This window comes from Botryllus schlosseri, chromosome 14, assembly GCF_051294905.1.
Source record: "Botryllus schlosseri isolate E-star chromosome 14, Bs_hap1, whole genome shotgun sequence".
Taxonomy (NCBI): domain Eukaryota; kingdom Metazoa; phylum Chordata; class Ascidiacea; order Stolidobranchia; family Styelidae; genus Botryllus; species Botryllus schlosseri.
Window position 1 is genome coordinate 16,213,169 of NC_137249.1, and position 26,854 is coordinate 16,240,022.

At 40.0% G+C, this 26,854-nt stretch overlaps 1 protein-coding gene and 2 long non-coding RNA genes across 3 annotated transcripts in view; 1 reads left to right on the top strand and 2 right to left on the bottom strand.

Annotated features, from left to right (window-relative positions):
- Positions 1-1,357, top strand: part of LOC145455512 (uncharacterized) — a 130,984-nt gene extending 129,627 nt beyond the window's left edge. Inside the window, exons 3-4 of the long non-coding RNA XR_013920354.1 lie at positions 104-289; positions 1,180-1,357. This is a non-coding gene — a long non-coding RNA (uncharacterized LOC145455512). The remainder of the gene's footprint in view (positions 1-103; positions 290-1,179) is intronic.
- A 1,071-nt stretch (positions 1,358-2,428) lies between these two features.
- On the bottom strand, positions 2,429-7,992 carry LOC145455513 (uncharacterized). The gene is made up of 3 exons (XR_013920355.1): positions 5,179-7,992; positions 3,694-3,879; positions 2,429-2,800 (listed from the first exon to the last, which is right to left on the bottom strand). It is a non-coding gene; the product is annotated as an uncharacterized LOC145455513 (long non-coding RNA).
- Positions 7,993-24,253: 16,261 nt separating this feature from the next.
- LOC145456423 (isocitrate dehydrogenase [NADP], mitochondrial-like) lies at positions 24,254-26,017 on the bottom strand. The gene has a single exon (XM_080334542.1). The coding sequence runs from the start codon at positions 25,946-25,948 to the stop codon at positions 24,608-24,610; it is 1,341 nt and encodes a 446-aa protein (XP_080190668.1). The 5' UTR covers positions 25,949-26,017; the 3' UTR covers positions 24,254-24,607.
- Between the last annotated feature and the right edge of the window lie 837 nt (positions 26,018-26,854).

The window sequence follows — 26,854 nt, forward strand, 5'->3', positions numbered from 1 at the left end:
TTACCGCACTTGTAACGATTCACGGCCATAACTGGAATAATTAGAATGATGTAACTTTCAAATTGTCATGCATTTTGCAACCACATTGTTCTCAATTTTCAAGGTGCTGACCATTCGAGGAAGAATCACCCACCGGGAATTCACGATCCGTAAACGCGGCCGACTGTTTCTCTCCTCAAGCGGAAGCGACAGAGAAGAGGAACGAAGAGAAAAAAGGAGCAGAAATAGCAAGAGTGTGACAAGTCGCGTCCGTTCGCTTTAATGCGTATTTCCATCCGCGAAGTAGTAGGTGGGAAAACTAATGGGCGTTTGGTTAGGGCTTATATAAGGTTGACTCCAGCGCTGTATTTGCTTAATGTTGCTATGAAATAGGGGTGGTGTCATTTGGTATCAATATTGACTATTGAAAGACCATTTGTTAGTGGTCATGGATTTGTTCGGCCAGTATGCAGTAATTTCTGATGGTCACTTCCCGGGCTTCTGTTCTCTAACCCCTCATGATTGTTATTCTGCTTCTAGTAAGACTGTCGATTCTAATGTTTTATCGTATCATTTGTCGGAGGTTTCGCTCGCTTTATTTACAACGTTTTGCTCGCTGCTAGGTCAATTACTGGCTGAGTATCACTACAGCCTAAGAAACTGCACTAATTCTCATTTTAATGTCTTGCTGGTTATCTTGCTGTCAATTCTAATAATTTATTAATGTCTATACCAGTGCCGCCACTCAAATGTTTTCTCTGTACACAATATTGTTAGGTCTTCAGCTTTCCAGGCAGAGTATCATTCCACTTTCTAGACTTGAGTATATATCTCTCCAACTAGCTGCCAAATAACTGATTCATTTGGATTGTTGAATTGATCATTTTGGACAGAATGTGAAGAAATTTTAGTCAAGAATTCTTTTTGTGTTAGTGGCTGTTTTCAAAGAGTGCTGAAGTAGTCATCGTTGATCTTGATAATCAAGTAGAAGTGACGATTGAAGTCAGTTCTCTAGTCATATAATATTAAAAAATATAATAATAAAACTTGAAAACTTGAGTGGAAATAGTTCAGAATCGAATCCATTTTAGTAAGTATGGGCGAAAAAAATGTAGGAGTCATTCGTTAGTCGCTACCTCTGCCATTTTCGCAGTACGAATGTCTTAGCTATTAATCATCATTTTCATTTTATTTCTGCAGGGTGTTGAGAAAAAAGGCCGCATGCTGGTTATTTAACTGGCTCATCAGAAGATGAAACCTGATGATAAGGACTGTTTTCACTTTCTTTCTAAAGACATTCGTTCGTTTGTTCGTTTTATTTTTTACAATGGCATTATTGCCAATTCGTTTGAAATTAAATTATCACAAATGTGATTAATATGTAGTAAATAATGTGGTGTGTGTACGCAGCCGTGATCAGGTTAAGCCCATAGTGGTAGAAAACAGGTTATTATATCAGGAGGATCTTCTTCTAACGTAGGATCTACATTCTACTCACCATGTTTAAAGGCTGTAGCATCTGCATAATATTTACATTATTGAAGGACATGGAAAAGACGTTGAATTGAGTCGACACAAAATCCCCCTTTCTACGACCTGCCGAGATCTAATATCTACTATATCGGCTCGGCTTTTCTACATCTTTGGTCTGTACTGTGTTTGCTGGGTGTATACGTATTAAGTTGAAGGCAGAAATTTTATGTTAACCACTTGAAACGGGCGTCAATCGTTATTTCACAGTTCGTTACTTAGCATTTGGACCTGCCGCCATAACCATCCGCTTATATAGCCTGACATGTTAGCGTGGGTTGTAGCTAGAATCAGCAATTCAGCCAAAACAGCAATTCCCCCCAATCCACTGTCCAACCGTTCGTCAATTTTCAAAAGTGAATTTCGTCAATAATATTGGTAATTGCATTATATTACTATTCATTTATAACCTCTCTGAGCCCCGAGTGTCAGATTTACCCGTAAAGCTGGGGCACGTAATTCATATTCATAGCATCTAGTACAGGGGCTCTCAGCCATTTTTTGTCTGTGGCCCATTTTCAGGTTTGAAAATGTTCTGTGGCCCACCTCTTATAAAGTCATGGTGCACTTCAATGTGTGGTAGGCTAATCGCCGCCGATATGGCTATTTCTCAAAAATATACGCATCTTTTTCATGACTGTTTATATTTAAATGTCGATCTGAGGAAACATGAATTCGCACGAAGCGCGACGAAAAATTTCAAGGTAAATAAATCTCCAACAGACAACCAACGAAATTATTATTAGCAACTTTGAGCTCTCCCAATTGTGGGTTAGGGGTGCGAAAGTTACGGCCCTGCAATATCGTATAACTCTTGTGTACACCCAGCAAACACAGTACAGACCAAAGATGTAGAAAAGCCGAGCCGATATAGTAGATATTAGATCTCGGCAGGTCGTAGAAAGGGGGATTTTGTGTCGACTCAATTCAACGTCTTTTCCATGTCCTTCAATAATGTAAATATTATGCAGATGCTACAGCCTTTAAACATGGTGAGTAGAATGTAGATCCTACGTTAGAAGAAGAAGATCCTGATATAATAACCTGTTTTCTACCACTATGGGCTTAACCTGATCACGGCTGCGTACACACACCACATTATTTACTACATATTAATCACATTTGTGATAATTTAATTTCAAACGAATTGGCAATAATGCCGTTGTAAAAAATAAAACGAACAAACGAACGAATGTCTTTAGAAAGAAAGTGAAAACAGTCCTTATCATCAGGTTTCATCTTCTGATGAGCCAGTTAAATAACCAGCAAGCGGCCTTTTTTTTTCAACACCCTGCAGAAATAAAATGAAAATGATGATTAATAGCTAAGACATTCGTACTGCGAAAATGGCAGAGGTAGCGACTAACGAATAACTCCTACATTTTTTTCGCCCATACTTACTAAAATGGATTCGATTCTGAACTATTTCCACTCAAGTTTTCAAGTTTTATTATTATATTTTTTAATATTATATGACTAGAGAACTGACTTCAATCGTCACTTCTACTTGATTATCAAGATCAACGATGACTACTTCAGCACTCTTTGAAAACAGCCACTAACACAAAAAGAATTCTTGACTAAAATTTCTTCACATTCTGTCCAAAATGATCAATTCAACAATCCAAATGAATCAGTTATTTGGCAGCTAGTTGGAGAGATATATACTCAAGTCTAGAAAGTGGAATGATACTCTGCCTGGAAAGCTGAAGACCTAACAATATTGTGTACAGAGAACAAAACATTTGAGTGGCGGCACTGGTATAGACATTAATAAATTATTAGAATTGACAGCAAGATAACCAGCAAGACATTAAAATGAGAATTAGTGCAGTTTCTTAGGCTGTAGTGATACTCAGCCAGTAATTGACCTAGCAGAGAGCAAAACGTTGTAAATAAAGCGAGCGAAACCTCCGACAAATGATACGATAAAACATTAGAATCGACAGTCTTACTAGAAGCAGAATAACAATCATGAGGGGTTAGAGAACAGAAGCCCGGGAAGTGACCATCAGAAATTACTGCATACTGGCCGAACAAATCCATGACCACTAACAAATGGTCTTTCAATAGTTAATATTGATACCAAATGACACCACCCCTATTTCATAGCAACATTTAGCAAATACAGCGCTGGAGTCAACCTTATATAAGCCCTAACCAAACGCCCATTAGTTTTCCCACCTACTACTTCGAGGATGGAAATACGCATTAAAGCGAACGGACGCGACTTGTCATACTCTTGCTATTTCTGCTCCTTTTTTCTCTTCGTTCCTCTTCTCTGTCGCTTCCGCTTGAGGAGAGAAACAGTCGGCCGCGTTTACGGATCGCGAATTCCCGGTGGGTGATTCTTCCTCGAATGGTCAGCACCTTGAAAATTGAGAACAAAGTTGTTGCAAAATGCATGACAATTTGAAAGTTACATCATTCTAATTATTCCAGTTATGGCCGTGAATCGTTACAAGTGCGGTAACCATAAGAATTATTACTATACTTCAACTACAAATACAATACATTGTATAAAATGATTACCAATTCTTTTACGTTGATCGAGTCCCAAATAGATGAAATATGTCAAAGAATTTGCTAAATTTTTGTATAATTTGACAGATTCCGAAATCTTCTCAAAGTGCACCTTTCAAAAATTTGATATCAAGACTCCCAACATTTTACAATTCGAAGTTGGATGGCTTTACCAATACAAGCAAACAGTTTGTATCGCAATTGACAATTATGTAGAGAACGCTGCGAGACATATGAGTAGGCCTACCCTAAAACGTTTCTCTCACATGGACATTAGGGCTCTTAAAATATGGCTTTTTTTCTCAAATCGTTCTGGCTACTTGATAATATTGTTAGGTTACCTAATTTAAGCCTAAACACAAAATTTGGTTCAATTCCAGCCAGTAACCGCTTTGCTACAGGAGAAGAAAGTTTCTATTTATTATATAAAAATAAATAGGTAATAAAAATTTGAAAATTTTCTGTTCACCCCATGAAAGTGTTAGGCTGTCTATAGAAACGATGCTCACCAAATTTGGTTCAATTCCAACCAGTGGAAGCGGAGATATTGCCGTCGAAAAATTTGGATTTGAATAAAATAGTATTTACGGTGACCGATTCTTTGTTTACTTATTAAAGTTGTACTCACCGTAAGTACTATTTTATTAAAATCCAAATTTTTCGACAGCAATAACTCCGCTTCCACTGGTTGGAATTGAACCAAATTTGGTGAGCATCGTTTCTATAGACAGCCTAACACTTTCATGGGGTTAACAGAAAATCTTCAAATTTTTTATTATTCATTTTTATATAATAAATAGGAACTTTCTTCTCTTGTAGCAAAGCGGATACTGGCTGGATTTGAACCATATTTTGTTTGTAGGCTTAAATTAGGTAACCTAACAATTTTATCAAGTAGCCAGTACGATTTGAGAAAAAAAGTCATTTTTGAAGAGCCCTACTGTTCATGACCGTCCACGTTTAGAGTTGCATCTCAAAGATGCTAAAATAAGCCTAAATATAATCCAAGCAATACGATCGTCCACTTTGACTGACTGAATTTCTAAAAACACCTTGATAGCTTCCACATCTTACGTTTATATATACTGTCTGCTATCGGCACAACAAAGTAGGCCTATTAAAAATACCAAAACAGATTCAACATACCACATCTCTTGCAAAGGCTTTTGCTTTCATTCAATTTTCCATCAAACTTCTTTAAATCCTCCTTTGTGGTGAGTTGCTTTGGAATTCTTCTAGGATCAATTCCGATATTGTTTTATCATATACAATCTATGGCGGAATAAAAGTTTCGGATAAGTTCTAAAACGAACACAATTTTCCACACAAAAGTCAATTGCCACACGAAATGCCAAATGCTACGGTCTCATTTTACAAGGTATGGCGAGGAAACGTAGTGGTACGTTCTATTATAGCTAAACACCAATGAATTGCGGGTTCGAGCGTGACACGTCGACTCCATAATTCCTACCGAAGTGTTGGCCGTTTATCTAGGCTCCTCCTCGCCATCTGATTCGCATAGCCATGTCTTAAAAAGCCTAGGAGTGGGCCGTGCTGTAAGTGGGCAGATGGTTGCCGATGCACCCGTCACTTGTTGAATTCGGCCGCACAAACTCGGCACTTGGTGAATTCGGCCCTCGGGAAATTTTGAAATGAAGTGTATTTACAGCTATTAATATGAATTATCAAACTAATAATAGTATTATCAAGTGATTCGTCAATCTTGTAAGGAGGTCAGGGCATCCGTAGATCGCGCAGTCACGGCGTGATTAGATCACGGATTGCGTAGCCACGGGAAATAACACAGCGCTCATATACCGACCACGCGCGGTCTGCTTGGAATCGATGGCGTGAGTCACGGGCCTGTGTCGTGTAAGTTTTGAGAAGATGGATCTTGGCGTTGTATGTGAGATCAAAACTGTGGAACATCAAGCGGCGCTTCTTCGTTTATCGATCACGACAAGCCAGTGTTCCTCATCAACAAATGTTTCGCATGATCACGTCAAAATAAATTATTTTTTGCCTTTGGAGAGACGATTCCACTCTGGGATTAGGGTGTCTCGATAACACGGTTGAAGGATCCCAAGATTACGAGATCTACCACGAGCCACGACACGTTTAAATTTCCTTTTTGATACTGTTCATTCATACTAAATGCATTTCTAATGCGAAGGTGTTCTAGTGCCAATTCCTCCAAGGGCCGAGTTCACCAAGTGAAGAGCATCACGTTATTTCCCGCAATTACGCAATCTGTGATCTAATCACGCCGTGACTGTGTGATCTACGCATGCCCTGACCGCCGTACAACATTGACAACCACTCAAAGTGCCAAGTTCACCGGCAAACATTCCAGTAACCAATCATGGTGACCGGTACCGCTACGAGATCTACCACGGCCGAATTCACCAAGTGCCGAGTTTGTGCGGCCGAATTCACTAAGTGCCGAGTTCACTGGTAATCGGGCAGATACGGAATAATAATAATAAGAACCGGCCTGGTGTAAAATGACCAGTGTAGTCGAACCACCACCATGAACACCACAAACAAACAAATAAACATCTAACAAGGAAAAGAAATTACCTTTGCAGCCTTTGACAAACACAGTTACCATTGAAACCAGCAATTAAGGTCTTATTCGAAAGCAGAATAACAACTGTTTTAGTGGACATATCAAATCAAATGTTGGAAAGTTCATGTAAAATATCCCAAAATATTATCTTACTGTGACCATATTCCATCAATATGGTCTGGCTAGCCAAATTCTCTGGGCCAACATAATCAAGCTGCGTTTGGTTTCAACGATTAATAATCTTGTCACTGGATTCGAGGTATAATTGCACTCAAATATCAAATTTTGCTCCATTAATCAACATCAAGTTGAAAATGTCCATTCTTGCACCAACTTTTATAAAATCATGAATCAGTGTTCTACAGGAATGTATCTATATGACTTATATACCTAGAAAATTCAAGCATAAATATTATGATATACCGTAGGTATAGGTACCGGTAATTCAGATGTTTGAAGCGAATTATAGTGGTCTAATTTCACTAAATTAGAGCGAAATGCCAGCAATATAATTGTAATCTAATTCGGAAAAACGGTTTAGCTCTAATTCTAACCTGGAAAAGCTGAAACTTTTCTATAGTTGTCTACACCTGTTTTGCAGAAAGTCAAACAGCTCTAGGCGTCATATACTACAGGCAATTCGAAATACCCCATAAGCTATATGCTACTGCATATATACCTTTAACCCGCTACCTCAGTCAGTCACAATTCCTATATATTTACGGCATTTACCATACAGAAAGAGCGAACTATGCCTGGCTGCGACCTGTTGCGCTTCAAATCTTTGTATGGCGCGATGACGTAAAATTTGAATCGCCGAAATATTCTAGAAGTCACGCATCGATAATCATATTCCTAAACGTACAACATATCACTTATTTAGTTATTCTCTGAATAAAACTATTAACCATACTCGTTGAACATGCGAGATTACCGAAAGAGCGAATATATATATAATGAAGATCATATATATCAGAGGAAAACAAAACTATTCGACCTTAGAGCAACAACACGAATATACAACACCGGTGACATCCTCACGCAATAAAACGAAGGGAGAACATTGTTTTCTAACGGATAGAACGAAGCTACCGCATGAGATCGAACAAAACCGGATAGAATTCATCGTGATTGAATGTACCGACAAAGTCATCCTTTCTACGTATTTTAGTCGTACCCGCGAGAGATAGAAAATTTGCATTATTAGGTTAACTACCGGATATAACGAAGCCTAATGCATGAGATGGAACAACACCGAGTATGAATTTATTCTGATTGAATATAACCACAAGACCATCCTACTACGTATTTTAGACATTCCCTCGACACTTAGAAAATCAGAACCTAATCGAGATGATCCCGGATGATCCTTTTACGGTTTTGTGTTTGCTGGGGCATCCTCTGTTCGACTCAAGTCGCGAAACCCAATGATCCAATCCCCGCATTCACTGTGTGATTGGGGGTTTAATTCCACTTTGGTGGGGAATACTATACCCATTCTGGGCCCGCTTCAAACAATTGTTTGATGAATGGGATACAACAGAGAAGATGGAGACATTTTTTGAATATGCTAGTAGTAAAATGTATAGGCCTACCTAGTATATGTCTTGTACTCTTTGAAGTTGCGATGTGATAACATTAATTCCAATAATATCACCAATTCATGTGACTCTTACATTATGTATAATGATTTCAAGGCCGGACATTTCTAGACCGACTCCGAAGATTAATGTGCTGTGCCAACTCCTGAATCCATTATGGCCCTGCCGGAATACTTGGATATTTCAGCATTAACTTTCAGTTATTATATAATCGCCGTATCCCCTCCCATTTCGACTTGTACATTCGTGACTCCATACGTGCCAATAAGTCTCATCAGAGTCGGATGAAAAGCTTCATGTAGCATACGTATAATTCGATAACATCAATATATTTTTTTAATATGAACAAAAAAAAATGCATCCAAACCTTCGCGAATTCTACAATTTCCGAAATAGCTCTGTGGCCCAACCAAATTACTCCTGTGGCCCACTAGTGGGCCATGGCCCACCCTTTGAGAACCCCTGATCTAGTATGTTGTTATAATTACTGTATGTTGTTAATTCGCGACCTCCAGTCCGTTGTATAATCACAAGATATTGTACTCGGCCAAACGTAGCAGACTAAAAGAATATCTTTTGTGAGACGCACACACAAATTGTCATGGCTTTATTCTTATGTGGATGCGCCGGGTGACATTTGTATTGTGGGCCCAGATTGGAAGGACAGGAGTTATAAGTCCCGCCCACTCAGCGCGGCTATTGACAATGGACGAATACCCTAAGTTTCGGCCAAGGTATTTCTTTGGTATCACATCCCGTGGAGTTGCGTGTTGGCCGAAACTGCATATGTGTTTTGGTATGTTGTGGGATCGTGGCGCGGTAATGACCGGCTACGAAATGCATGTTCCCATAAAATATAGCCTTTGTATGTTTTTTCTTGAGGGGAAGAGGTATGCATTTCAAACCCAGCTATCTACTGGAGCAGGGGTCACCAACTGTTTTGAAACGAAAAGCTACTTCTTGTGTAGTGTGTACTGATTATTGCGACGACCGACGGGTTACCTCGTACTCCCGTCGATTATCCATGTTCAGTTGGATTTCTTCACTCGAAAGCTCGAAAAACATTTACAAGAATTAATTAAATTCTCGAAAATGCTCTATAATATATGTTGGTTTACGAAATACTTTTGAGTCCCCTTCGAGCACGCTCCCCACTCTATTAAGGAATTTGGGGCGCGGCAGGTAAAGACCTGGCAATAATGCAAATCGTTGGATGCGATAAATCATCCACTATAAAGTTGGGCAATTGATATATTATGACGTAATAAGCAAATGACGCATGATGCAGAAAGTTGATATCTCATTAAGCCTTTTCATCGCAATCCTTGTATTGTCTTCCCATACATCATTTAAGAGTATAGTCCTAAGCAAAACAAATGTAATCGTGAGTAATCGTGATTACTTTTTCAATGTAATCGCAATCGTAATCGACTACTTCCTGATTTTGCTGTAATCGTAATCGTAATCGTAATCGCGTGATTCCGAAGTAATCGTAATCGCAATCGATTACATTCATAAAGTAATCACCCCATGTCTGGTGTACATTAATATAGGCTATCACTTCATTGAAAGATAGGGTTAGAATTAGCAATATGACGTCACGTGACGTCATGAGGTTCACGTTCGTGTTCACACAGAACCTTTTAAAAAGGTTCGCGTTCACACGAGCCTGAACCTTTTAGGGGTTCACACCATCCCTACGTTATATATCATAACCGAGCCGGTTTTTTTTTCGTTTCTCGTAACGGCAGCTTGCAGTACATTATCTGCAACAAGTTGAAGACAGAATTTTATGTTCTCTGCATATTATTCTCATATGACTCTACTTGAAACGGGCGCCAATCGTTATTTCACAATTTTTACTCAACATTGGGCCCCGCCGCCATAGCCATGGGCTTATATACCATGTTAGCGTGGGTTGTAGCTATGGAATCAGTACCAAAACAGCAATTCGTCCCCCAGTCCAAACGTTGGTCTTTGGCCCCCATAGGGTGGTATTTTAAAGTTGAAGACTGAATTTCGTCAATAATATTGGTAATTGCATTATATTACTATTAATTTTTAATCATCTCTCAGCACCCGATGGTGAGATTTACCTGTAGGTAGAGCTGGGGGCGCTAAATTCATAATTATAATGTATGGTATCTTGTTATAATTACTTTAATGCAGAGGTCTCAAACACGCGGCCCACGGGCCGCATGCGGCCCGCCAGAGCATTTTGTGCGGCCCGCGACGACATTTTAGATTTTTATTAATTTGAAAATATGTAAGTGTCACATGTATCTTTCCAGGTAATAAAAAGAAAATTCCCTCTTAAATTGCTCCAAAAGCCTTGAACTATTCATCAAACTTCACTATCACATCAATTGCAAACGCTACCATGCAGTGGAAGATTCACTATTTCGCCACATTGCCAATTCATGATGACAAACCCTGACCCTTAGACGATTCGCGACTGAAGTTTGTGAGTTGAACTTGGACGCAACCTTTCTTAGAATTACTCAGACTCGGGCTAACTCGACAGCAAAATGAAAATGACTCGAGTGGACTTGGAGTGACTCGCAATGCCGTGAATTTATTAGAACCATTGACGCGGCAAACTAATCGCGTATCAGGGGAATAGTAATAGATCAGAAGGTCGCAGTTGGATCGCTAACTAAGCAAGTAGTTATGGCGATCTGTTAGTTACATGTTTGGTTGCTAAACCATGTTATTAAGGCCACTTAAAGGTACCGAGTACCGCAGTGGTACGCCCTAACGATGTAACAGCAATGGGCCGTTCGGCGTTCCGACATTTCAATCACTAGGACACATATTCATTGATATATTTATATTATATTTATATTTTTTCTGCTCCTATATTTGAAGATATTCGGCCATGAGATTAATAGCCTACTTATCAGAAGTATTCTCGAATCATGGATGGCATTACAATGCTCAACTTAGAAATGTTTCGATATCAGATCAGTCCCTTTTATACATCTGTTCAATTCAAAATATTCATAGTAGCTGAAACATTATAACCCGAGAGCTTTTGTGATGGCATCATGCATTTGTCCGCTCATATGGTGTCTATATCTTATCATTATTATATATCAAGTACAACAACAATTCTATTCAAATAGTTATAAATGTGATGATTCTTTTCGTGCAAGGCCTAAATTGATACAAGAGTAAATCACATTTTAACGATGAGTGTTTACTGTCAGTCTGCTGGATCGGCTCACTTTCAATATAACAATTAATTCCCGCCAAATAAGGCCTACTTGGAAAGACATAGAATACCCCTATAAATGCTGCGGCCCGCGGCGTCGTCAAAACTGGAAAACTGGCCCGCGAGCACATTTGAGTTTGAGACCTCTGCTTTAGTTGTTAATTCGTGATCCCCGGTCTCTTACATAATCAAAAGATATTGTTGTACGCCGAACGTAGCAGACTGAAAGAAAAACTTTTGTGAGACGCACACACAAATTTTCATGTCTTTAATGCTCTGTGCGTGCCAGGGTGGCATCTGCATAGTGGGCTCAGATTGGAAGGATCGGACTATTAGTCACGCCCACCCAGCGCGGCTATTGACAATGGACACATACCATAAGTTTCGGCCTAGTTCTTTCTTTAGTAGCACACTTCGTTAAGTCGCGTGTTGGTCGAAACTGCATATGTCTTTTGGTCTGGAACCTAAATGCCTAAAATTACTATTAATTAGGGTTGCATTTAAAACAAAAAGCAATTTAAAGCAAACATGTATGAAACAAGGCCCTTGTTTAAAGCATGTTTTTTAAGCCATAACGTCACGTTATTCATTTGGGACGTCATAGTGGATTGACATTGACAATTGAAAATATATAGGGTAAATATAGTTCCTTTGACGAAATATCTGTAGTATAACTGTTGAACAGACTATTTTGAGGGTTACAACCATCCCATATCAATGTACGTCGGCTAAATCGGGTGGTAATTGTCCGTAGGCTCATACAAAATGTTTTTTGGAAAGTATTTACACAATTATGGCATAATTTTACAACTTAAAAAACACAATTTAGGTTTTTTGAATGCCTTTGTTTAAAACACTGTTTAAAATATGTTTCAAACAGAGTGTTTTAAACAACTATTTGATTTAAATGCTACCCTACTATAAATTATGTATGCTATCTTTCTTGAAGGGGAGACGTATGCATTTCAAAATCAAGCTATCTAGACAGAATTTTCAACTTAATTAAATCTCTCGAAAATACTCTTTAAGTTATGTTGGTTTACGAAATACTTTTGAGTACCCTTCGTGCTCGTTCCCCTCCCTATTGGGAAATTTGGGGTGCGCCATTCATGGATCTGGCAAGCAGTGGTGGCCCTACGAACGGGGGGGGGGCTGGGCGAGACTTACCGGGAGGGGGGCCCCTATAAGTATCCATCCGTAACTTCTGGGTGGCTCCGCCCCCCAGACCCCCTTTCGCATCGGTTATTATTATCGATCTTTCACCACCACGAAGGTTTTCCCAGGTGCTGGATTCGGCCATGTCTATTTTGCATGTGTGCAAGGATAGACTACATCAAAACTAAGTAATTCTACCGCATGCAGAGACGTGATGATTATCGGGATACGGGACTTTTCTAACAAATGCAGTAATTTGATGATGGTTGACACATCTGTACGGAATCATATTCTTGCTTGGTGCACGGATTTCCATGTTTATTCGTCATTCTCCTTGAAAAAAGCGCAAAATCCAAATAGGGGGGCCCTTTCGACCAGGGGGGGGGGCGGGCGACCGCCCACCTCGCCCACCCCAAAAGCCACCACTGCTGGCAAGAATGTAAATCGTTGAGTGCGATAAATGATCCTTTATAAAAATGGGCAATTGGTACATTATGACGTAACAAGAAAATGACGCATCTTTTTTAAAGGACTGTTATCTCATCAGGCCTCTTCAGCGCAATCCATATATTGTCTTCCAATATAACTTCCAAGAAGCAAAATAAATGTAATCGTGAGTAATCGTGATTACTTTTCCAATGTAATCGTAATCGACTACTTCCTGATTTTGCTGTAATCGTAATCGTGTCATTCAGAAGTAATCGTAATCGCAATCGATTACTTTCATGAAGTAATCATTCCATGTTTGCTCTGTTTGGTGGTATCGAATGGTTCGCATTTATAATATAGTAATTTTCCACCCTTTTGGCAGTTTCTGGTCACATTTTTAAGTACCAGTACCAATAGACGAAATCCCAACTGCGTGGTCACTTTATCATTCCTCGAAATTACAATGAAATGTCGGTCTTGGCCGGATGCGCCTCGAGTCATATGACTTGGCTCGAGTCATGCGCAATGACTCGAGTCCAAGTCGAGTCAACACACAGATTGACTCAAGTCGAATCGAGTCATCTCCGTATGTTAAGCAAATGACTCGAGTCATCAGAAAATTGTGACTCGAGTCGGACAGAGTCATGACTCGACTCATTACAGCCCTGGTAAATACTATTTTACTTATATCCAAATTTTTCGACGGCAATAACTCCGCTTCCACTGGTTGGAATTGAGCCAAATTTGGTGAACATCGTTTCTATAGCGGCTTCAAAGAGATCAACATCGAAAAAAGAACCGAGACATCGGGCACTCTAGGCCGAGGTGGATGTTAGAGTAAAGGATCGCTACTGATGCGTGTCGTTCGACATCCTCCTATCTGTTCATGACATCGCATTGTGTCTTATCGCATTGTACATTGTGTGTGACTTGTTCAGATCAAAAATATAACCCGACCATGTTATGTTATGTTATGTTAGACAACCTAACATTTGATGGGGTGAACAGGAAATTTTGAAATTTTTGGTAATTTATTTTTACATAATAAATTTTGTTCTCCTGTAGCAACGCGGCTACTGGCTGGAATTGAAAAAATATGGTATGTATAGGCTTAACTTAGGTAACCTAACAATTTTATCAAGTAACCAGTACAATTTGAGAAAAAAAGTCAGTTTTGAAGACCCCTAATCCACATATCTTTAAGATGATCGTTGCTTACATTAAAATTTCCATCCCATCCTGAGAATCGGCACAGCCTACTTTCATCCCTATTTTGACGAATTGATTAAGGATGGCCAGCTTTTTCAATCTCGGTGATGTTTCTGAAACATGTGAGTTATCATCAAATCAACATTTAAATGGTTTTAATATGTATTATCTCCATGTCTTCGCTGTTACTTCATATAATCTCATAAAAGCTTGCTTAAAAGCTTATAAATACGATTTTACTATAGTGCGGCCCGCGAATGGACTCGAATGTTGAATGCGTCCCACGAGCTGAAAAGCTTGCCCACCCCTGGCCTAAACTGTGTGATTGGGTGGCACTGAGAGTGAAATGGGGAATTTGTTCGGAAATCCGGTGATTAATATAGCTCTAGGTGCGTAAGGGAGAGAGAGAAAGGGACGGCATTCATTTTCGCCTGTCCTATGGAGATGTTTTGACGACCTCTAGTCACGTCATTTAGTCTGCACTCTGATTTTTTTCTTCATGCTATCCGTGGATGCTGAGCGCCAAGCACTCTAGCAGGATAGCCGCGGATACCAGTTTTCGAGTCTTTGGTCGCACCCGGCCGGGGATGAGAAGTCGGACGCATCACGATTACGCTATTTCGCCCGGGATCGTCACCAACGCTCTCCAACCAATTAATCCAAGGAACGGAATAATTATCAAGCTAGGCAAGCCGTAAACTTACATTCGAAGGCCTGTACAACGAGGATAATGAATTTAAGTGCTTAAACACCGGAACGAGTACGATGGCATTCGAAATGAAATCGCCTAAGCTTGATTTTAATTCTTGATGTGGATATTGTCTGTTCTGATATTTCTACAGAGTTGTGACTTGGAAACAGGGCTGTGAAGTCGGTAAATTTTACCACCGACTCCGACTCCACACATTTTCAATATACCGACTCCGACTTCAACTCCTGAGTCTTTAAACGTACCGACTCCGACTCCGACTCCAACAGTATTACCAATTGACTTCGAAATCTATCATACAACAATTAAACATATGCAAACATATGATTAACGGTGGCATATGCGAAATTGTTTCATTGTGGCACAGCTCGAATTATCCACTACACAATGAACATGAAAGAATGATTTGATAAATATCCTTCCTTTTTCATATTTTATAAGTTGTTATGACATGGATTCTCTAATATCCTAATACGCATGAATCATTCAAATATGACATATATCCAATCCTGCATAATTAAAATGTAGATCTAAAATCCAAGTGTAGCTCTTGCACATGTGTATGAGTCAGCAACTATAATACAGAGATTGAACTTACTAATTTTCTCATTACACACTATACTGATTACAAGCACACACACTCTTACTAATAATAAACATTGATCATAAATGAAATTTAGTATGCAGTCATACACCATAGCCTATGTCTAGTCTACATGTAGGCTACTTATAGTCAAGTATTCAAGGACTATAGGACTTGCAGTCTTTCTTAATCATTTGTTCGACCCAAACAGCTAAGCTACTGCAAATATTTTTAATTTTGTCAGTAGGAAGCATCGTCTGGTTATATTTACATCAATTTTACAAAACCAGTCGATGCATTTTCTCTGTCACAGTAACCTATCATGGTATAATTCCAAAAATTGCATCAATTTTGACTGCATCGCGAAAATGCATATTGCGATTTTCTTCATCTACACAACTGAATTGTAATTTGCAAGTAATGTCTAATTTTATCGATATCAGGGGTGGCCAACTTTTTTGGCCAAACGTTCACATGAGATTTACGAACCATTGCTCGGGCAACTGAAATGTTGATAACCTTTTTTCAGTCGTCCGATAGGAGCGAACCGAAGTAGGTAACATTGCAAACAAGACTTATATATTACTACGCTCTAAAATTGATAACAATTTATGTCATGAAACTGTGCAGTGTGCAATCATACCCTAGTCGGACGAAGCGCGAAATTTTTCAAAGGTGATGACTGAATTCTATCAATAAATATGTTAGCCTACTTATATACATATTTTTGGGGTCGCATCTGTATAGCCTACCACTGGGCTCATTTTACAAGGACAGGAATATTCGATGTCCACGGACCAACAATATCGTCGGTTTCGGTGAACATGCCTCTATCATTTTGGTCAAATGTTTCGTCGTCGACGATCTCGCTTCGAGTGCACACGCGAAGCTGCATATTGGACGACATGTTATCTCCTAATTGCGAACATAATTAGACCCAATTCTGTAAATAACATGTATTTATCATTTTCAGAAGGGGGCTCCAATGCTGAATGCAAGAAATCTATTGACAATAATCATGCGAAGTGCGGAGGAAAATTTCAAATCAAATAAATCTGCTTCAAAATATTCTACTTTATGGTCGTATACGAAGATCAGAGTTGGATCAATTACAATTATTTCAGTTCAATTACATTACAATTACAATTACTTTCATGAATGTTTCAATTACATTACAATTACAATTACTTCATGCTAAAAATATCAAATTACAATTACAATTACAATTACTCCTTGCATGCTTCAATTACATTACAATTACAATTACAATTGCTGCTGTTGAACATGTAATTGAATAATCATAAATTCAACCGTGCTCCTTGACAACCGTAGCGTCGTATTTAACAACAATTCAAGTCTAGTTCAGATTGTGTGGTAATAAATGCGTTTATGTGCGTACATAGTATGCTATGTGAGATGTCAGTGTGACGTAATATAAGCGTGTTTTGTATGCTTGGTAATTATGGCTCACGTAATTGGAAATGTAAAATGTTATTTACCTAATTTCCTATGGGTTAGGATTAAGGATAGGGTGCAGTATGTCGTTGAAAAAGTATTATAACATATGCACGTGTTGGATTTGCGTATATAGCAGTGGTCGGGAACCTTTTTTGTCCGAAGAGCCATATTGACCCTATTTTTTCCATCTCAACTCCCAAAGAGCCATACATTCCAATCAACTGTTACGTCACAATTGAAAAGTCGTGACGTCATTGTAGTACTAATGCGAGCTCACTACATGGGATTTCTCGTATGCGCAATAATTTCTCTGTAAAAACTGTTATTTTTTGTTCGAAAATAAAGCTCGAAACGAGAGGTAAGGCACAGACGGGCCAAGTCTCACCATTGATAACACCATCGTAAGTAGCATAGAAATTATTATAACTGATATTAATCGAATGTGACTGTCACACTGATTCCGAAAATCTAAATACGTACCGATTTCCCAATTCTCAAAGTATTCGGCGGTAACATAACGTTGCGCTACACGCCTACATTTTATCGCCGGTACTACACAGAGCTACTTACCAATCGAGAACGTGGATAGCTATGACGTTGTTTGTAATTCAAGTTTGTAATTGTCACATCCACAACCGTTCATTTCGCGCCATAGATCAATGAATCAATTAAGTCAATGCGTATTTGAAAACTGCGTATTGAAATGGGCGTCGCCATGTCTGCTATATGCTCTTTGATTAATCAACGTATCGCACAATTCAAGATTTCGAGTCGGGTACATAGAATTCGCGAGTGATATTGGCCGCCGGCGTCACAGTAACTAAAATTTGATGATTTTTAAAATAGGGGGTTTTAGCCCCTAAACCTGAAGAAAACATTGTCTTTGACTCCCAAAAACATGTTTATATTGCCACGAGAATAATTATTCTGGCCGAGATGAAGATTTACCAACCAGTCGCTGCAATATTGATCAATTCGGTACAAAAATAAATATTTGGCAAAGAGCCATATCTTATATCCAAAAGAGCCATGTATGGCTCGCCAGCCATAGGTTCCCGACCACTGGTATATAGTATATAATTAAAGAAATAATATTATTTTTATCGAGGGACGTAGGAATTAGGATGAGGAGTGAAAAAAAAACGTGCTTTGTCAGATAAGACGTTATAAAATATCCAGTGGTCTGGTTAGTTAGCCAAACGAAATAACGATGCAGCATCGTGATCTGAAATCGTATTGTAGATTGCCAACCCACGGATAGATGCCCAAGATGTGAGTCACGGATGAATGCACCGACAAACGCACTGCAGAGCCGGCTAAAAGCAGCAAACTTTGTGGTCCTAAAGCTGGCGATCCATGCGTCCAAATTTGATGCATTTGTTCTTTATCGTAAGCTATTGATATACTAATTCCGAAAATACAAAATAAAATCTCGTCAGGGCAATGTAACTGCTCCAAAATAGCCGTTTAAGGCCGACTGTTCTGAAAAGTGAGAGCGCTGCAGCAGCATGACCACAAGAATTACCAATTACGCCTAGCGATTGTTCAGAACAATGCCGATTCCCAGACTTTCACGACTATTTTGGGATGGTACCATTGCCTGGAAATATACTTTTATTGCGGAATCAGTGCGACACTAGCTTTCGATTAGGACCATACATATCAAATTTCGACGCTTGGATCGCCAGCTATGGGAATATCAATTCTGCTGCTTTTAGCCGGCTCAACAGTTCGCTTCTCGACGTATTCAATCGTGAGTCACGTGTTGCGAATACATCCGTTGGTTAGTAATCTAAAAATTGTATACAATGGCAGCCTAGGCCAGCATAGCGGTAAAAATAGAAAAAAACTTCGCCCGCAAGGGCGCAGTCAAGGGCTTCCGCGAATGGATCCACCAAATTCCTTGTCGACATATGAAGAGAATGCATTATAGGTCAATTATTTTATATGTGCTTGTCAGGTCTCAATAGCAATTTAATGTAATTGAAATTGTAATTGAGCAAAATTTTTGTCAAATTACAATTACAATTACAATTACACAAAATAAAAATGCTTCAATTACAATTACATTACAATTACATTGAAAAATGTAATTAATTACATTTAATTACAATTACAAATTACAATTGATCCAACTCTGACGAAGATTTGCGATAAATGTGACTGGCCCCTGGATACGCCAATACATATGAATTGATGTTTTAGTCATCATACAATTTCGCGGTCAGGCTAACCAAATTTTGGTTGGACTTGCAATTTTACCTGATGTTATAAATAATTTCGAGAATTACCTCGCATGCCACACAAAACCACGCGTTGACCGCACCTGATCTGTATGGTTATTAATAACAGTGATTGGTGGTACATGAAAATTCTATTGAAAATCCTTTGAAAGCAATTGTTTTCATGATAGAGAAGTTAGAGTCGGAGTCGAAGACACGGTCATTTTCACAAACTCCGACTCCGACTCCAGTCAGTATTTTCCCCACGACTCCGACTCCACCCGTTATAGTTTTCACGACTCCGACTCCATCAAGAGAAAATTAGCCAAACTCCGACTCCACCGACTCCGACTCCACAGCCCTGCTTGGAAATAACGTGTATGTGCTGTCTATGGATTGGATTTGCATGCAAAGAGAGTAAGCGCGGGAACGGCTTGGTGCCCAATAGACCAAAAACCTTTTGTCGGTGTTCAGGGGCTTCTGGTATCTGGTACGTTGGCCAGGTGGATGTTGTGTTGATGAACCTTCCGGTCCCCCGTCGTCTCCCAATCCATACCAATTTACATGTTGTGTTTGCTGGTTAGATGAATATAAACATACGGACTGACTGATGCGACGGTGGAGAACAATTCTTCCAGGTTCTACACGCACGCACTAATCCTATCGATTTTTCAAGCTTTCCACTTATACCCTGGACCGTAACAGCACTTCGTCAGCCCCCCCCCAAAAAAAAAACATTGGTCTTGCCCCCCTCCCCCTCCCATGACGTGATAAACCAAACGAAAATTTTCAACAATTTATGATTGCATCGGTCAATATGATCGGGAATTGCATATATGTTGTTATCAATTTTTTATCCTTCCTGCACACGTAATCAGATTTCCCGGTAGAGCTGAATGAGGTGTCTTGGAAACTGTAGGGCCCGTGAATAATAATTAAACATATTCGGGCGGTATAATAACTTCATTACATGACGCTATTACGTGGCCCCCTTTCTGTTTTGTCAAAGATATTGAAATACCCTACACGTACTATAGGCTAAAAGACACACACGATTTCAAATTGGTATTTCACTGGCAATTAAATTTTCCTTGCGGGTAGGCATTTGTCTTGTGGGGTTCAGTTTGCCAGGACAGGAACATTCGGCGCCAGCCATTTAGGCACCTACCAGTGATGAGCGTCGGAGTGGATTCGGAGCGGAGTTTTGCCGATTTTGTGACAGTCGGAGTTTACTACAGATATTTTTCGGAGAATTGTAACTTTTGTCTCCGATATCTTTGGATAGGTCTGACCAGAATACACTATTGATTATGATTACAAACCTAAACACAGACAGTTGACACCTTTTAAAGTTGTATTATGACGGCTAATATGCAAAAATGATTCCCAAGTGCATAAAAATCAGCCATCTGCACTGCAATTGGGGACTGGAGAGTGAGGCTAACCGTCTTATCACATTTCTTTAGTAAAACACATTACCAAGTGTACCATGCTTGCCACTCTAATGATATATGGTTAAAATGGTATGATTGGCCACGAGCTATCTTAACCTAGTGATCTAGCAAGGAATTTTCGTTGAGCTGTCTGTAGTTAATTATGTTTCGGATACTTGACGAGATTCATCAGAGTCGGAGGGAGTTTTCCTCAGACACTTAGGCCTAAGTTGTCGGAGGGATTCGGCGTCTCTAAAAGCACTATCCGCTCATCACTGGCACCTACGGGCTAGGCCTATGAATATATATCGAAGTTTACGGTCAGCATAAGGACAGTCCATTTCGGCCCAGGTTTTCTCGCCGCGCGATCGTTCTGGCACACTTCTTGGAGTCGCATGTTGCATGGGCTGAAATTCTATATATTAATGGCCGACGCTGAAATGCCCATTTGTATACAAGATGGTATTTTTTCCCTTTTTTTGAGGGGGGGGGGAGTACCCAATAATCCATGCATTTGGTCACACTAAATCGCGCCTAGCGCAAAAGTTTTTTGTAAACATTTATTAAATTTCAAAAAAACTCTCCAATTTATGCTAACTTGCGAAATAATTTTGGGCCCCTTTCGAGCTCGCGGCAGTTACGGCCCTGCTTATGCCTATATGTCACCGGTAAAACAATAGTTAGCAACAAGCTCGTGCCTAAAGAAATGCGCATCATTGCCAGAAGTTTTATTACATCTTGACTTGGTATGCAGTACTGCCCGGCTGTGCTCCACGAAACCAAATAATTGTCAACCAACACCAACAGGGGAGAACCAGTGAGATATCACGCCACCAAGTTCGGGAGCAGCAGCTCGCCGAGGTCGAAATTACTCGAACAAGCTCAACAGTTTCGCACGGAAACGGCCTAGTGACCTAGTCGGTCATATATCCCTTCTTTCCCGGCTGTTCAGTGGCATTTCATCACTTCAATAATAAATAGTGCGTATGGGAGATAGTGTAGTGGTTACATAAGCGCCCAGCACGCAGACGGACCTGGTCGATTCCCGTCGGAGGTTTATCTGGGCTCCTCTTCTCCTGCCTTTGCCGTTCTTACGGCGACAAGAAAGCCCAGACAAAGACCCGACGAAAGAAAGCACTCACAATGAATGGAAAGAACTAGTAGAAAGGGCTGCGGCTTCAAAGAGATCAAAATCGAAAAAGAACTGTGACATCGAGCTATCTAGCAGTGTTGGGATGACTCGAGTCATGACTTGACTCGAGTCAACTTTTTCGAATGACTTGACTTGACTCGAGTCACTTTGCAAAAATGACTTGACTTGACTTGACTCGGCGCTTCAAAAATGTGGATTGACTCGTGACTCGGAGCAAAATTTACGAGTCAATTTCAAGTCATCAAGTAAACGATGTCGACTAAATCATTGTGCATGTTCGGCTTATTCACGATACGTCGTTGTAACTTGTGAGAGCAACCAGTCATTCACTGATTGTACGCTTCACTGATCCTACATTATTACATCACAAATACACTGACCGCATACGAAATGATCACAGCTTGCGTTGTCGTAGTAGCAGATTAATTTAATAGCAACGGCTCTGTCCTTACATTGCACGGCGCTTACCCTTACCAACCCTCTTGTATGATTTAAATCTAACAAATATATTTTATGTACGATATCAATTTCTTTCAGCTTCTCGAGGCTTCGTATTCGATCCTCTATTTTGGCTGGTAATAAGAGAATGTACAGCATATGTAGCTCAGAGCTGTCAAACTCAACTGACGTCGCGGATCGAATTCAAATATACAGATCACTTGCGCGGGCCGCACCAGTCAAATGATTCCAAAATATTACTAACTTTTAACAGACAATGCACTTTTTCTCATTCTCGGAATTGGGTGTTAATGTCAGCGATTATCTCCTGACGATAACTACAATTACAACTCCGCTGTCGGGTTGTTATAATGTGGCCTATGAACATACTCGAAATTTGCTATCTTGAAGGAATATTTATTAGTAGTATTTCTTACTACAAATTCGAGAAATGTGTTGGATAAAATCACGCAACATATACTCAGAATTTCTTCGCGGGCCGAATGAAATCATTTGGCGGGTCGTATGTTTGACACTCCTGATGTAGCTATACAGTTACTTACGTGTTTTATTAGCAGTTTTACGTGTGCGTGAGCGATACATCTCATTTTTGCATGTATATTTAACTTCATTAATTCGTTATTTGATTCAGGATAAATGACCAATTGATCTCTTTAACACAGCTAGTAAAATATAATGAATTTAAATGATCACTCATACTTCGAAAATTCAATTTGACTTGAATTGTGACTTGACTCGTGACTTGACTTGACTCGAGTCACCTCCAAAAAACTAGTGACTTGACTTGACTCGAGTCACCTTTGAAAATCGATTGACTTGACTCGAGTCAAAATGTGCAATGACTCGAGCTGACTCGTGACTCGAAGGTAGTGACTTGATCCCAACACTGCTATCTAGGCCGATGTGGATGTTAGAGTAAAGGATCGCTACTGATGCGTGTCGTTTGACATCCTCCTATCTGTTCATGACATCGCATTGTGTCTTATCGCATTGTACATTGTGTGTGACTTGTTCAGATCAAAAATATAACCCAACCATGTTATGACTTATGTTATGTTAATGTTGATCGCCGCTAGGTGAAATCGCACATCATTCAAAATCGTATATATATCACAGATCTCACAATCTAATTTGTCTTCTACGACGCGGGCGCGGCATGCAACGAGGTCGCTGGTTGTTTCGAGCGCAGTTGTGCAGCTGTGCACTAGTGCAGTTCCCGCGGCATACCTTGAATTGAGTTGATAGGTCCCTTTGCGACTACTTCTAAGTTGAAAAATACCATATTACACAATGGTTTCTGACAGCAATATAACAATGTATTCAGCAGTGCATAATTTTAGAAAATTGCCGCGGCACAGTGAGAAGTAGGGTCCGATATGCTGTGCACCTCGATCAGTTGGTTAACTAATGAAGTCGCTCTCAGATTATCCTGGCATCCACTATTGCCTTGCCTTTTCACGAGAATAGGTGGTGAGATCTAACAGCATTCTAGACCAGGACTATTCCTCCGTCCGATGTAATGGGATTTCTGCATACTTTTTCAACCGCTCAGTCTACCACAATCGATATTCTTCACATGCCACCATTTGACGACATTGAAAGGAAATTGTGAGGAATCTCCGTTGAAGTTCAAATATACCAGATGCTTTAGGTAGGGTTTTTAGTCAACACAACTAGATTTCTAGTAAATATTTCAAAATCAGCTACTTTTAACTTAGGTAAACTAACTTTTATGATTTGAAAAGTGTCCTCCTTCCAGATTCCAAAATATGGTAACCCTATATTTTGTATCCGGACGACCTTTCTCACCCACAGCACATAGTAATTACAAAAGATCTCTGCAGTACTTGGAAATGTACCCATACTCCAACAATTCTCCATCCATTCCTCCCTAAGGATTAATGCCCTTCGGAATGACACAATAAATCCACCACGTTAGCTCACAACCTTGTGATTGCTAATCCCCTAATATGGCTGAAGGTTGTACCTGCTATTCCACTGTGATACACACATCCGTGCAAGCACAATGGCGGCAATAAGTATTTGGCTGTATTTTTGCTCAAACTTGAATGGAAGACACAAAAGCAGAGTATGCTGTTCAGACCGAAGGCAATCAAAAGATTACGAAGAAAACAATGTATAGGTATGGTAGACGCGATTCAATTCTATCCATTGACCGATAAAGATGTCAATCAATTTCAAGTATGAATATGATATGATCATACAAGGACAAAGAATAGGCACCGAAATGAACATAATCCAAAGATAATCATTGGAACCCGCGACATAATAGGCTTAATTTAAAAGGCACAATTTCCTAAAAATTTCATGAACACACCTCTAGCAGACAGTCTACTTTACATCCAAGAGCTTGTGTGGATTTACTTATTGAGTGCTTTGTTTAGGCCTTTCTCTATCGCTTCCAAAAAGTCGGCAGTGACAACGTAATGCTCGTTCAGTTTCACATTCTTCAGACCATGGATGCATCCAGCGAGATCTTTGGTCATAATACCAGTGTCGACAGTATCGACGCATACCTTTTCCAGGGTTTGCGCAAACTTCACAAGGTCTGGGTTGCCGTCTAAGTTTCCTCTGTGTTCGAGACCTCGAGTCCAAGCGAAGATTGAAGCAACTGGATTTGTGCTTGTCGGATTACCCTTTTGGTGTTCACGATAGTGTCTTGTCACTGTTCCATGGGCAGCTTCAGATTCGATGGTCTTGCCATCAGGACACATCAACACGCTGGTCATAAGTCCGAGTGATCCGAAACCTTGAGCGAGAATATCAGACTGCACATCACCGTCGTAGTTTTTGCAAGCCCACACGAAGCCACCAGCGGATTTCAACATTTGCGCGACCATATCGTCGATCAGCCTGTGCTCATACCAAATGCCGAGGTCGTTGAATTGCTTCTCGTAATTCTTTTCGAAGATGTCTTGGAAGATATCCTTGAAACGCCCGTCGTATCTTTTCATGATGGTGTTTTTGGTGCTCATGTACAGAGGTTGTTTCTTCTGGATGGCGACTTGCATGCAGCTGTGCGCGAATGCTGTGATCGATTCGTCGGTGTTGTACATTGCCATGCCAACTCCGCCGCCGTTCTTGAATTGGAATACTTCGGTAGTGATCGGAGCCTTTCCTTCCGGGGTGAACACAATTTCAAATTTACCATCACCTTCCGCTACAAAATCGGTAGATCTGTATTGATCACCGAACGCGTGACGGCCGATCACGATCGGTTCTTTCCACCCTGGGACCAGACGCGGCACCAGTTTGCAGAGGATTGGCTCGCGAAACACTGTGCCGCCCAGGATATTACGGATGGTACCATTCGGGCTCTTCCACATTTGCTTCAAATCAAATTCCACAACTCTTTCTTCATCCGGTGTGATGGTGGCGCATTTTACTGCGACGTTGTGCTTGAGTGTAGCTAATGCCGAATCGATAGTGACTTGATCGTTAGTGGAGTCACGATACGGTAATCCCAAATCATAATACTCAAGCTCCACTTTCACGTGAGGGAGGATAAGCTTATCTTTGATCATCTGCCAAATGATTCTGGTCATCTCGTCACCGTCCATTTCCACGACAGGCTTCGCGACTTCTATCCTTTTGCCGCTCGCATAACTCCGTTGTTGGGTGGCTTGACATCCGAATACGGACGCGAGATTCACAGACTTTTCGAGCGTTTGCAGAAATGAGTTTGATTTTGAAAGAGCCATGATAACCAGAGAGCGCAACTACACAGTGTAATCTATGAAACAAAAATAGCTTCAACAGGAAGTTCAACTTGTGTCTTGTGTTAACAATGGGAGGTAGTGTGTTATTGTAGACATTAAATGTGCAGTGGAAATATTCTTTGCCTGTTTGGAATCGGTGTCCTGTGCTCGGCTGCTCGCACAATTCTTTTTGTTTTCTTTTTTCAATAAATTACTTCAACTTGGAGAATCATCACTGCTCACCTGATATATTATGTAAAACGTACCGAGATTCCAGTAGGCAGTAGGGGGTTGGCATTAATTCATTTAAAGCTACAAATGTGATCCTACATAATGTTTGGAACTGAGATTGTGTCAAAATGTGTGCTGAGCCGATTTAAAACTGTTTCTCTCCTATACTGTTATATGGCTCAGTAGAGTAGGGTTTCGATGTACGATCATGACAGCCCGATCTTCAAGCTCAAAAATGTTCAACACATCAAAGCTCGATGCAAATGACTTCAAAGTAAAGTCATTTTATGCCACGCACTGTTATGCATAACGTCAGTGATACATAACGTCAGTGATACAATAAACCACCGAACCGACCACCCGACGCAGCAGTCATACAGTAGGTTTTAATAAATTTTTGCACCAGCTATACAAGAATGACCTGACTTGTGCAATGTGCAGCATGCCAGAGCATGGACTCCATTACTAATTACACAACAATATATAAAAATGAACACATTCTATGCCAATGATATTGTTTGGCGGCATGACCACATTCGTTCTTATATCTATTCATGCTCACGACGGAAAGTAAAAGAATAGCTTTCAGATTCAACTTGGATATAGATTGCCACAAAATAATGATGTTGACCTGATTAAACCGGTTAAATGTTGCATGGCATATCTTGATATATTATT